The sequence below is a fragment of the Sylvia atricapilla genome, chromosome 6, assembly GCF_009819655.1.
Source record: "Sylvia atricapilla isolate bSylAtr1 chromosome 6, bSylAtr1.pri, whole genome shotgun sequence".
In the NCBI taxonomy this organism is placed as follows: Eukaryota; Metazoa; Chordata; class Aves; order Passeriformes; family Sylviidae; genus Sylvia; species Sylvia atricapilla.
In genome coordinates this window covers 31,494,244-31,508,585 of record NC_089145.1, presented here as the reverse complement: position 1 = coordinate 31,508,585, position 14,342 = coordinate 31,494,244, and the positions used below count along the sequence as shown (strand labels likewise).

Genomic DNA, 14,342 nt, shown 5'->3' with positions numbered 1-14,342 from the left:
TTATATTAGCATTGTTCTGGCATTGTTTTGTATATAAAATACGTGTGTGCAGACACACATAATTCAATATTTTATTTCAACTCTACTGAACAATTATCCAGTGTCAGAAATTATCTTTTTCTTGGAGAAGATTAGGAGGCATCTGTAGCGTACACCTTTAGAAATGGCTGAATAAATAATTTAAAAAAACTAAGCCTGCCTAAATCTTCTGATTCCTAAATACTTTTGTCCTAGGTCGGGTACCCAGAGCTGTAGCATCTGTCAATCAGCATTTATTAGCATCTGATGATGTGGTTAGCTGCTGCTTGGATTTAGGTGTACCCAGCATTTCATTCCGCATTAATGGACAGCCTGTACAGGGAATGTTTGAGAACTTCAGTACAGAAGGGTTTTTCTTCCCTGTCGTAAGCTTATCAGCAGGTGTAAAGTAAGTACAACTTAATTTTAATTGTTTTTGTTGCTGTCTCATCACACAAAATATTGTCCAGATTCTAGCATGATTTATTCTGTTTTGTTGCTGCAATTCTGCCCAAATAGTAGCTGGTAGGAAGGCAGGGAAGTAATGATTTGTTCAGTGACAATTTCACTTAGAAGTGAAATGTGAGCCTGTAAACTATTTGACCAAGTTGCAATGTCTGGACAGCATTGTTGTATGGGTATGTGGTGACCTAGGGGAAATTAATTTTGTTTCATTCCAATTATCAGTGAAAAAAGCATCTTAGAAACACAGCACCATATTTGGCACTAATTAAGTTTCTCACTGGCTTTCCCAGCAGGGAGTAAAAAAAAGTAAATCATCATGAAAATTGATACTGTATTCACAGTAGGAAATAGAACTGATGAGAAGCAGTTTTGGAGTCTCTTTGCTAATATTTCCCATTTCTTACTTCTATGGCTAAAATACTGAGATTCAAACTTACTGCATTCCATTTATATCGTTGTCTATGTTCAATGAATTCAGACAATCTCCTGTAGAATCAAATAGAATAAAGGACAGCTGGGAAAGGTTTAGTAATCAGTTTCATTTATTGCCCAAGAGTGTCCCTACTATGTAGCTGTGTTAATACAAAGTTTTGAAAATGTTCAAAAGGTTTACTTTTTTATTGTAAGAAATCTCCTGAAACTGGTGTAATTATTTTCTTGTTTTTTCATTCCTTTTTGATGTTGCTTTTATACTTTGTAGGAGCATTTTCCTTTGTAGTTCACTGTAGCTGATGTTAACAGCAGATGTATGTTGTCATCTGCTCTTATTACTACCAGAGAAAATATTTTTACATGGGAATCCTGAGTTCATGAGTAAAGGAAGCTATTCTGAGGTCTTAATTTTTCTCCTCTTTTTAAAAATATAAACAAAATATGTTAATCAGTTCTAATATTGCTATAGGCTTCTGGTCACCCTATCACAATAAATGTAGAGCCTAAATCCTAGAGATAGATGACAGACTTTTTTTAAAAAAGCAACCTCTGTATTTATTTACCACTTTAGTTTGCTCACTTGAGGACAGCTAGATAGTTTTTGTCTTTGTTGGTTTTCCTGCTTTACTCTTAAATTTATATGAAAAATCTATATCTGAAGAGAAAAAGAACATTTTAGGGGTTTAAAAGGAATCTTAGCCGAGTTTCTGGAACTCATTCCCAGTTGTAACATTTGGTATAGTATTGTTTGCTTTCGTAAGGTATTATGGTTTTAGTACTTTGGCACATGAGAGAAATAAAAACCAAACCAGCTGCATATGTTCACTGAGAAGTAACTTTAAAACTTTCAAGTTATGTATCAATAGTCCCAATAGTATTTTTAAATAATAATAACAGACCAATTTAAATTAAATTGGTTTCCAAATCCCTTAAATCCATTAAAAAATTCACAACTTAGAACCATTTGATTTTAAGTGACAAATATTTAAATATGCTACTACTTACTTTAAATAATTAGTCTGGCTTTGGCCAAAACAAATTTTTTAAATATAGTTGGTAGGTGATGGTTTTACTGACAGTATCTGCTAGTTTGAATGCTTGGTAACACTTTGTTGTTTACCCAAGCATGAAGCACACATGCATTTTTGTAAATGGTAGTAAAATAAATGCTTAGGCTCCTACATTATTTATTCAAAATGATAGTATATGCTGACTATTTAAGAGTCTAATTGCTTCATTGAAAATCACACAGAGTTCGTTTCTTGTTGGGCGGACGTCATGGAGAGTTTAAATTTCTGCCTCCTGCTGGCTATGCTCCCTGTTATGAAGCATTGCTTCCAAAAGAGAAGATGAAATTGGAACCAGTCAAAGAATATAAAAGGGATTTTGAAGGTGTGAGGGATTTGTTGGGTACAACACAATTTCTCTCACAAGCTTCCTTTATCCCTTGTCCAATAGACACCAGTCAGGTATGTGAAGTTTGCAATAATGAGATCCATAACATGTCTGTTCAAAATTTAAATTCACAATATAAAATCTTCCCTGTTTCTTCAGTTCCCTGTTTCAAGCAATTCTTCAGTTGTTTGTTGTGATATACTAGCTAAACTAGTTGATCTTGGGCATACAAAGTGTGGTAACTGGAACTCTTACTTCCTGAATTGTTATGCTCTTTTCTTAGGTTGCTCTTCCTTTTCATCTTGAAAAGATCAGGGACAAACTAGCTGAAAATATCCATGAACTATGGGGAATGAATAAAATAGAACTGGGCTGGACATATGGCAAGGTATGTTTTGATTGACCTAAATAGTCACCTGTATTAGGTAAGGTCTCCCACCAGCCCAAACTTGGACTTGGAATTTGAGCAGGGTATGCAATGGTGTTCTATACATAACCAACGACAGGTGACCATGTACTATGGAAGGAGCCAGAGATATTAACCTTTTGGTGACTGTTTTAACCATTCAAATTCCTTTGTTTAGTTATTTCATTAGTTATGGAGGAATATTTATAGTGTACATTATAAATGAATCATGGGAAAAGGAGATTTATATAGTTATGAATAGCTGTCATTGAACAAAGATAAATGATATTGCTTATAATGACTTCATTACTGCAAAGAATTGGGGTTTTACTATGATTCTTGATTCTATCAGGAAACTACTCTTTTCTGTTACTCTTTTGCAGATACGGGATGATAATAAAAGACACCATCCATGTCTTGTGGAATTTTCAAAACTGCCTGAGACAGAGAAGAATTATAATTTGCAAATGTCAACTGAAACCCTCAAGTGAGATTTAAATAGAAAAGAAAATAAAGTTTAAAAGTTTTATTTTTGTTCAAGTGCATCATACTGTTGTAAGATGTAAAAGCCATTCAAATATCTCCTTCAAAAATATTCTGCTAACTTTACTAGAAGTCCCAGAAACCCCATCAGATTGATGCAGAAAAACTTTGTCTCTACAGATAGACAAAGAACAAACAACACCAAATCCTGTTGGTTTTAATGAAGTGGTAGAAATCTCAAGCCATAGATTTGTGTCTTTTTAGTCTTTGAAGGAGGCTTATTTATTATTTCTGATAAATTAAAATATGTGGGTTTTAAAATACCCACATATTATAAAAATACAAAATTGTTTTGGATTAATTCCATGTTTTTTAAATATAATTTCTTTTGCATATTTATACAATGCATGAGAACTATATTGTTGTGTTTCACTAATGCCGTTTTTATGCCAGAACCCTTTTGGCTCTTGGATGTCACATTGTTCATGCTCATCCAGCAGCTGAGGAAGATCTTAAAAAAGTCAAACTTCCTAAAAAGTATGTACCTTATGGTAACAACTACATATTATGATATTTATTATAAACATAAAATATTTTAAGTTCTATTAAAGAATACTGGATATGAACCCCATACCTGATAAAGTCTTACAGATCTCTGGTTAGGCCATTACCTTGGCTGTGATGATGTTGGAATGTGAATACTGCTATGCTACATCACCTCCTGAAGGTGTTCAGAGACTGAAACAGTCACATATTTAAAACACAGGCAATTGCAGTGGAGTTACATCACCCTAGAACAGACACTTTAAAGTTAAATACAATGTGGTGCTTCTCTGTGTCATAGTAAAGAACAGTCTATTCATAGGATAGTAACTGTATTTACTTGAAAGAGGCTTTACCACTTTATTGTAGGAGACAGAAACAGCAAGTTGGACACTTGCCATTTCATATCAGTTTATCAACCCACCATATGTCTTTTTTCCTAAAAGAAATTTATCCATGAGAAACAAAGTTATTTGTTCAAAGTGAGCGGTAAATTACATTGTTTTATGATATGACAGATGATAATCTTGATCCAGTTGATGGCATTGATTAAAAAAAGGAAAAAATATCTATTCTCAAGGTTCACATGGCAGTCTATCACAAAACTGGTTTGCTATTATTCTCTTGTTAAAATACCTGGTGCCTATCTGAAATGTCCTAATTAATGGAAACATCCTGATTTGAGAAAGAGAAAATCTGAATATGTCTAAAAGGGCAGGTAGTCCTTATACAATATGGAAGGGTTGGAGAAAATAATAGTTACTGCTAAAAAATTACTAAACTTTTTATTCAGTGAAAAAGTGGTAAGAACAATAGTTAATTTTTTTTTCTTGGAAAAAATGGTAATGCAGTCCTCACCTATTTCCATAGTTAATTAGAATACCATACTTAATGGTATTTGAGTATGATCTCAACTTAATGATGACATTAATTTTTTATGAGTTTAATAAGAACTCATCATACAGATCTTTAAAATAGAAATTACTTGAAATATTTAAATGACAAATATAAAAATATATTAAAAATTAGTCAGTCATTCAATAACAATTTTGTTGCTTTATAGTAACCATTTAGGCATGTAAATATGGATCTGAGTGACATTTAATTAGCTGTTGTGCAAGTAGGTGGAAAATGAGATGAGCTGCTAGAATCTGATTTGTATCCTAGTCAGTGACCAAATGCAATGGAAGATTTTTGCAAACGAACAGGGGAGTAGGAGATTAAGAAGTGGAGAGATACAGTGATTTCCACTTTATGAATGCCACACAGAAATATTTGAATACCACAACTGGGATATCTTGATACTCTGGTTTGCTTTGTTGACTTACAGTTACATGATGTCAAATGGATATAAGCCTGCCCCTCTTGATCTTTCTGAAGTGAAATTGTTACCTTCTCAAGAATTTCTAGTTGACAAACTAGCAGAAAATGCACATAATGTCTGGGCAAAAGACAGAATTAAGCAAGGATGGACCTATGGCATTCAACAGGTAGGAACTTCTTTACATGCATTTGGATTTAGTAAAGAATATGAGACTTTTTATTCTAGAACATCATTTGGGAGGGAGTGTTAGTTAAGACAATAAATACAGAGGAAGTAATAATCTTGGAATAGCTGGAAAAACCAGAGAGGCTTGGGAGCAGGAAAAGAAGCCCTACCTATAAAAATCTGGATTGTCAGACCTGTATGGTTGCAGCTGCTGGATGTATGAGAATATATTTCCATCCCTCTCTTTCATTCTTATGTTTAGGTTTTCAGTGTTATTAACAGATAATCAATTGAGCTTACATTCATAGAACTCTTCTTCATTAATGCTGTTTCTCTTCTTTAATCATTACATGATGCCACAGTACACTCTGTCTCATCAGTCAAAGTCTTTGTGATGTCTAAACAGACTTTCCTTCTTGTTATAATCCATTTCAGGATGTTAAGAACAAACGTAATCCTCGGCTGGTGCCATATGCATTATTAGATGAACGTACTAAAAAATCAAACAGAGACAGCCTACGTGAAGCTGTTAGAACATTTGCAGGCTATGGTTATAGTATTGAGCCACCTGACCAAGAGATAGGTATGTATTGTCATAAGAATCATTGCCTTTTCTAGTGACATTTATGATTTCATTTTATTATTAAAAGAGGGTTTTTTTCCTCTGTTTATTTTACAGCTGACCAAACAGTGGAAAAAGTCAGCATTGACAAGATACGATTTTTCAGAGTAGAACAATCCTATGCAGTGAAGTCTGGAAAGTGGTACTTTGAGTTTGAAGCTGTGACAGGTGGAGATATGCGTGTTGGCTGGGCCAGGCCAGGCTGTCGACCTGACATAGAGTTGGGAGCCGATGACCAAGCATTTGTATTTGAAGGAAGCAAAGTCAGTACACCTTTACCTCTTTTGATCTACAAACAGGCTAGACACAGAACTGCAGGATAAGTTTCCTCTGTGTACTCCACCTCAACTGTTTTTGATTCATATAAAGATATCTCTGAGCTCTGTTTCACACTGGGTAGTACTACCGTTTTGGTTCTGGTCATGAGTTTATGCTAACAAAGAAGTGTTGGTTTATATGTGTCTTCCTAGGCTATACCAAACTACATATGGAAGTCTGTGATAATTATAAACAAGACATAGCATTTATTTCCATTTTTTAATGTTTTACAAAAATCAGAAAAGGTTTTTCATTAACTAAGAGAACCACTGTTTGTTTTCCTTTTTCTGTCTTTTCTGCTTTCTGCATATCCTTTCTTCCCAAGTTTTTCTCTTAAAGGACCAAAAGGATGATAATAATGACTCTGTGTGTAAGAAGTTGAATCCAGTGAACAGTAGTTATCAGGTTTCAAATTGCTGAAATTATGGTGCCTTAATTGCTCTATGTCTCTGTTATCTCTAAGGCAAAAGTCATGACCAGTGCTGTTTGCAGATTACTTTGAGATCCTGAAAAGTAACATATCTGGGTTTCTTTATTTGTTTTGTATTTAATTTTTAATGTTATCACTGTATTTATTTCCTTGGTTTTCCATTTAGGGCCAGTGTTGGCATCAAGGCAGCGGATTCTTTGGACGAAGCTGGCAACCAGGAGATGTGGTTGGTTGCATGATAAACCTGGATGACAAGTCAATCATCTTTACTCTGAATGGAGAGTTGCTTATAACCAGTAAAGGTTCAGAACTTGCATTTGCTGACTTTGCAGTAGAAAATGGTAACTTCCCCTTTATAGTCACATGGTTATTAGAAGACAAAACAATACAAAAAACAGAACAATTAGTCTGTCATAACGACTAAATCTGAGAAATCATATTTCATTGATGTAAGCCTGCAGAATGTGCTATACAGTAACTTCATAAAAATTTATATCGAGAGTGCTTGTGAGGCATAAACTGAATTTCTTTTCTCCTTTAACCACATTAATGGGGTTTCAGCAGTCAGAGTGGGTAAATTTTCTCACTGTTGCTAGGCTTTCTCTCAGGACTTCAGTGCTAAGAAGAAGTGGTAATAATAAGCATCCAGAAAAAATTCTAAAACCTGAAAATGTAGTCTCTGATAATCTCACTGGAGCATAAATACACTATGTTCATGTCTGTGATGGACAAAATGAATACTCTGTGGTGAGAGTCCGCATCAAAAGAAAGATCTTTGCAACATAACTTGAGTCCATTTTTTTTTCTCTCTCCTATTCATCTTTTCCAGATTTCTCCTTTTCCTGGGATATTTTTCCTCTTCTGTTTTTTGCCTTAGGTTTTTCAAAAAGTAGTATCTACATGACTTTAGTAAAAGAGTTGGGGAATATTTTCATACTGTTTTGCTTTATGTTTTCATTGACATTTTCTTTGTAAGTGTATCTCCTCCAACCAGTAAGAGCTTCATATCTGTTAGTAATTGCCAGAAAACTTTGCAGCTGATCACCGCTCATCTTTGATCTTATCATTGATGGAGTTTTTATAAAGGTAGAGAATTAAGAACTGCCTTAACAAAACTATACTGAAGTCTTAAATTTTAAGAGAGAAAATCTCTCCTTTAGAGGTTCAACTGTTGGCTTTTCCCTAATCTTGCTCCAAATTCCATTTCTTGGGGAAATGGTGAAATAAGTCAACAGCCTTTCATCCCTGTCTAAAGGTATATGGAGATCAAAAAGTTGAGTCATAAAAAAATGCTAGCATTAAAGCAGTGTGTATTTGTCCGTTGTGAATGATGGGGGAATGAAGGCTGGCAAAAAATCCCCTGTACCTATTTATGATAAAGTAAATTTTAAACAAATGTATTGAGATACCTGAACCTCATCTCAAAGTCCTTTTGAAAATTTGGTGCCCTTAGAGACCATACTGAACTTTTGTTAACAACTTTGATCCAGCCAAGGTTGGCTTCCACTGTCCAGCCTGTTGTATAAAGCCATGTTTATTAGTTTAAAAATGAGAAAGATATAGTAAATGGGACAGTGCCTAAATTCTTCAGGGTTTTGGTAGCAATTATATTGAACTTAGGCATTAGTACATAATAAAGTGGCTTTAAATCCTTGCTGCTGTCATCCTTCAAATGCATGACTTGTAGGAGCTAAAATTTAGTTCACATTAGATGGATCGAAAATAAAGAATGTCTGGTTTAAAATTAAGTTACTGTTAAGATTTTTTTGGGATTTCTTTTTTTTTTTTTTCTTTAGGTTTTGTTCCTATTTGTGCACTGGGCCTATCTCAGATTGGTCGCATGAACCTTGGAATGGATGCCAGTACATTCAAGTATTATACCATGTGTGGCCTCCAGGAAGGTTTTGAACCTTTTGCTGTTAACATGAACCGAGATGTTGCTATGTGGTTTAGTAAACGCTTACCAACATTTGTCAATGTGCCAAAAAGTCATCCTCACATTAAGGTAACATGACATGTCAGGGAGACACCTGTTCAACTACTGTTTGTTTAGCAAGCTGAGACATTAAACCCTTACTAATACTTACTGTCATCAGATAGTTTGTCATATAACTCTATTAAGTCACTCTGAGATAATTCCAGATGATCTTGTCTATCTTCTGTTTCATTTATGGTAGTATGGATTCCTATGGATATACCTATCTGGTTTATTATATGACATACTAATTTATATTGTATTAGCTACTAGAAATATGTTAGTTATGGGGTGATTTTATATTCTATCTTACATATTCTTTCACTTTTTAAACCTTCTCTACTATAAACTTTTCTTAAATATCTGAAAATTGTTCAGCTGAAGTCTGAGGTCATTTAAGTGTACCTATGGGGTCATGGATTCTTTTGTTATGATGTACCAGTGATAAAAATTCAAAAATTCCCTAACTAATCTATCCTGGAGCAGCATAATATAGCCTGTATTTTTTCTATTAATTTTTCCATATTGGTATATTCCAAAATGATAAGTTGAGTTCCTGAGGAGTTTTTTTACTATACTCTCTCTAGGTCATTTACTTTAATTTAGATGTAGCAAATCATTATCTAATGCTTGTCTCTGAATATTTCATTTTTAAGCAAAATAAATTTCACTGAATTCCAATTAAATGATGCCAGCTTGTTTTTGTTGTTTTTTGGTGGTTTTTTTTTTTTTTTTCATTTTATCAGGATTATTTTCATCACTATTCCTGTCTTTAAAAGTTTTTTTTTTAAATGCTCCTATCACTGAGTTTGGAAACTCACTTTTTTAGCACAAGGGAAAGTAGCATCAAGCTCAAAGTCCATAATGACCCTCTGAGCAATTCTAATCAATATTTCTCCTCATTGTGGTAGAAAATGACTGATTCTTGCAATGCAGTTTGTCAATGGCTTTTGTACTTAAAGTGAATTAGTATAATAATCTATATACTTATTTTCTTTTTACTCCTGAATGGAAAAACTGGAAAATATTTACTGTCATCAGGATATACTGTATCTGTTGCTTCGCTTGGTTTTCAGGTTAAATTCAGTGTCAGAGAATCAAGCTGCGTAGTTTTGAAGATAATTAATTGTGAAAAATTTAAGTTGTCTCTTTCAATTTTCTCATCCTCTAGTTGCTTAATGGAAGTTTTCAACACATTTTGGATAAAAGTATTATTTGATTTTTTTCTGTTATTTTTAGATATGGAGAATTGATGGAACCATTGAGAGTCCACCTCGGTTAAAAGTTACTCACAAAACATTTGGCACACAAAACAGCAATTCAGACATGATATATTGTCGTTTGAGTATGCCCGTTGAGTTCCACTCATCATTCAACTTCGGCATGGGTGTGGAAAATGCCTCATCTGATGTTTTCCAAAAACGGTTAGGTTTGGGCTTGGTTGTCCTATTTCATGCTTTCAGTGTAAATGTATTATGTTATATTATTCTTTATTATTGTATACTCAGAGTTTTATACTTATTCTTGCACGAAGCACAGATCTGCATAAAATGTGTGTTACTCAGATTTTTTTATTCTTGATGGTTTTATAAGCCAGCTTTGCTGCAGAATGGTGTGTACAGACAAGAGAGAGTCTTTTCTAAAGAGTTGCATCACAAGGTCTATAGATCTTTGCTTAAGCATCTCAGTTTTTCCTGAATTATTACAGTTTGTAAAAGCTGGGCTGGAAAACCAGCGTAGTGTCTTTTACCCATTGGATTATTCCTCATCAATATTATTGTTCAATAGCTCATTGTTACCAGAAAAGAGCCTAATTCATTAAAAGAAAAAAGGTTGTGGGACAGATTTTTAAAATACCTTTAAAGATAAAAGTATCAATGGATCCTGCACCTTTCAGAATTGCCTCTATCTTTATTTAACTGCGGTTAATCTGCCTCTTCTCCCACTCTCTACCTTAACTGCAATCTATTATTTTACTTGTATATTTGTATCCTGTACAGTCTTTGCTAATGCATACTCAGTTCCAAGCAAACTGGTTCTCTAGTTAACTTACATTAGTAAGCTTTTAAGTATATTTAGCCTAATAATGACAATTTTTTTTAATTATTTTTTAAATTATTATTTAATTTTTTTTTAAATTATTTACTGATTTTCCTTTATCATAGAAAGCACAGCCAAGAAATTGCTCCTCCTTCTACTACAGTAAGTAAACATGCTAAGATGCTTAATTCTTCTAATGTTTTGAAGTAGATTTATTTGTGGCTGTATGTTCATTAGAAATTGATCCAATGAAAGAATTTTAAAACATAATTTTATTATATATATTTAATAATTTTCTGTGATATAACACTGTTTATAAATAATGATCTCCAGAATTTCATGACTTGTGTAAACATAAGGGTCACCAACTTAAAATAGACACTAGTCTATTTTTAAAAAAATTAAGAGTATTTTAAATTACTTATAAGAAGAATGTGAATTACTATTATTGAAGTTTGATACATAGGAGAGGGTTTTTTAAGATCACTATTTGAGTATTCCTTGAAAAAATACTCAATAGAAATAGAAATACTCAATAGAATAAAAACACTAAATAGAAATCAAATAGATTTCTATTAATATGCTCTTTCTATTGCTAATATGCTCTTTTCCTCCTTTAGTATTTTTACTCACTACGGATATTTGCTGGTCAAGACCCATCCTCAGTCTGGGTTGGCTGGGTAACACCAGACTATCATTTTTACAGTGAGAATTTTGACCTAAATAAAAACTGTACAGTGACAGTTACCTTAGGTGATGAGAGAGGCAGAGTTCATGAAAGGTATGGAATTATTTATAGCTTATTAAAGTTTTAATTTTAATACTGTTGTTTAAAAGTCAGATGCTCACAAGCTTGATGATATTTTAAATATTAATATTTTATATATATATATAATATAACATTTTATTATATTCTATTTTAAAATATGTTATATATTTTAATGTAATATAATATCATATTTTATATTATAATAATGAGGGAAATGATTATGCAGTATGAATTTTCTGTGATCATTTATATATGAATGTGTTTTAGGTAGACATGTTAAAGTGAATTTATCATCAATGTTCTTTTAGAAAGAAAATTTCTTTTGGAAAGAATTTTTAACAAAAGATGCTTTTAAAATTTAATATCTATATTTGTTCCCTGTGGATGAACTAGTTTATTTTACTGTAATTTACAAGTGCACACAGCAGCCTGTGAATTCTTTTCATAATTATAAAAAAGAAACAAAAAAGTGTATTTAGTCTGATCCCTTACCCATGGTGTTGCTGATACATTACAAAAAAATAAAGGCTTTTTAATAAGCAAACAAAGTAACAGCTTAACAAGCACCTTTGAGGATCTCTAAGCATTCCTCCATTGAAAAGAATATCTCCACCAAGTTCAGTGTGACCTATACTTTGTTCCTGTTGTTCTTTCAGTGTGAAGCGCAGCAACTGCTACATGGTTTGGGGAGGAGATGTAATTGCTAATTCCCAGAGATCAGGTCGCAGTAATGTTGATATAGAAATTGGATGCTTTGTTGACCTGGCTACTGGAATGGTGTCATTCACAGCCAATGGAAGAGAGCTTGGCACTTGTTATCAGGTATTATCAGATTTTCAGGAAGCTATCTAGTAAGCTTCTTGTTTGGATGCTAATTCTCTTTTTCAGAAATCTAACTGGACACCATTTGTGTGATGTGTTTTCCTATATCATTCTGGTTTATCCCCCTTTTTCTCATTCTCTTGTAAGGCTATGTTTTTGAGTTGTTTCAATATGTTCTGATAAATATTTTTTATAGCTCAGGTTGTCTGGTTCAGAATCTTGATTAATAAAGCTAATTCTTTAAATTATTTTTTCAACTGAATCTGTTATACAATAAAAGGGAAATAAATATTTTAAGTAGCAGAAGGTCAAAAGTAAACTTTAGATATAGTAAGTTGTGATATGACTTAAGAAGAAAAATTCAATTAATTATTACCAGGGCATGTATCTTCTGCAGGTAGCTGATTTGTGATTTGGAGAGCTTGTGATTTGATAAGTTATAAAATGTAAAAATTAAATATGCATTAATGCAGAAAGCAAAAACAAGGGGTGTGGGCCCTAAGTGCTATTAATATCTTCAAAACATGGTGTCATTATGCAAATGGATCAGTGATTGACAGGAGTTTTCAGCACCAGATTGTTGAGATTTCCTCTTAGTAAGATCAGTTGTCCATAGTAAAACACTCACTGTGGAAGAGGTTGTCCAATGTTAGCAACAATTCATTGCTTTCTTCTATATCTTCTACCCCTCAAATCTGTAGTAAAGACAAAAGGGAAATGTTATTTAATTAGATTTAATTAATGAAATTTTATACTGACTCCATTGAAAATGAATATAGCAGAGTTGCACACAGCCTGTAAATGGGGGTGGAAGGTTATCTAGTAATTGCAAATTTGGAATATGTTGTAATAGTGGTGAGTAACTTCAGTGCCACGCTAGGAGAATACTGAATGACAACCCAATGTGAAAGCAGGCATTTAAAGCGCTTAAGCCCTGCTTTGTTGTTTTTCTAACTAGATAAAAAAATTAATACGAAAGCTATTGTGTTCCTTTATAGTGGGTGTATATGGGTTTTTTTATTGGCATCCTTTAGCTATTCTTCTTACCTTGTTAGGAGATGTATGAAAAGACAGATATAGAAGATGCACATTATTGAATTTAGTGTAAATAACTCTTTCAGGTTTTCCCTTATATGACTTCAAATTAATATAACCATGTTCTCTGTACTGAATTTAAAACTATATCAGCAAATACCATTATTTCTCCTCTGTTTCTTCTCTTTCTTATGGAAAAATACCTGAAGTTCTTTTAGAAAATGTTTTTTCAATAAACCTGTTACACCTGGTCTACTGAAAAATGAAAATATCCAGCATTTCCTATAGATATAAAATAGTATAAGCCAATAAGATTGTTACAACTGATGGTGAAATCTTGTTTATTTTTTTCTTACTTTGAGTAACTTAAATATTTTCTCCTTTTTTGAAAGTATTGAAAATAGTAGTACGTAGTTTTCATTTCCATGTCTGGAATATTTTTACAATAAAGTAAGACCTTTAAAATATTTTAATAAATCAAATCTCTCACACCACTTGCCACAGATAATTGATATATGTCCAGGCTAGGTAATTATTCTAGTCTTATAACAGCTTCCATGCACTTTTCAGTTTTCCTAACTGAAATAGAAGGGTAATATTTGTATGCTGTTTTCATTTTAAAAGGCCTATTTATTTAAGAGATTTAGAAGGCCCAATGTATTTAAGAGAGGAAATGAATTTTTCTTTTATTCTTGATTTAACTATTGAATGGCACAGGAAAAAAATATTCAGGAAAAAAAACCCCATACATCAAGCAGAACAGAATGCCTTTTCTTTCTGGATTTGAGGTTGTGGATTTTTTAATTTATGAGAGTGCAATGTTGATACCTAGCCCTATATTATTTTGTCTATGCCAAAGATATAGTTCTGAGAAAGTATTTTTTGATAGATCATTGTTCTCAAAGTTAGAATTCCTTTACAGCACAAATGTTGTAGTTGTGCTTATTATGTACAACGTGTGTACATAATACACAAAATGTACCATGATGTGAATAATATATTTAGTTGATCTTCTGAAACTTTGACTTAATTGTATAAACATACTTTTTTTCAGACACCCTGGAGCAATGTATTTTTTAAAATTATATACTATTCTATAA

General features: G+C 32.8%; 1 protein-coding gene across 2 annotated transcripts in view; it reads left to right on the top strand.

Moving 5' to 3' along the window:
• Positions 1-14,342, top strand: part of RYR3 (ryanodine receptor 3) — a 195,398-nt gene that overhangs the window by 82,779 nt on the left and 98,277 nt on the right. For both annotated transcript variants that reach the window (XM_066321419.1, XM_066321418.1), the window contains 14 exons: positions 235-427; positions 2,168-2,384; positions 2,594-2,698; positions 3,100-3,203; positions 3,653-3,736; positions 5,073-5,232; positions 5,667-5,814; positions 5,911-6,116; positions 6,768-6,942; positions 8,398-8,606; positions 9,816-10,000; positions 10,742-10,778; positions 11,237-11,397; positions 12,042-12,207. In XM_066321419.1, the coding sequence (XP_066177516.1) occupies positions 235-427; positions 2,168-2,384; positions 2,594-2,698; positions 3,100-3,203; positions 3,653-3,736; positions 5,073-5,232; positions 5,667-5,814; positions 5,911-6,116; positions 6,768-6,942; positions 8,398-8,606; positions 9,816-10,000; positions 10,742-10,778; positions 11,237-11,397; positions 12,042-12,207 (2,150 nt within the window). The remainder of the gene's footprint in view (positions 1-234; positions 428-2,167; positions 2,385-2,593; positions 2,699-3,099; positions 3,204-3,652; positions 3,737-5,072; positions 5,233-5,666; positions 5,815-5,910; positions 6,117-6,767; positions 6,943-8,397; positions 8,607-9,815; positions 10,001-10,741; positions 10,779-11,236; positions 11,398-12,041; positions 12,208-14,342) is intronic.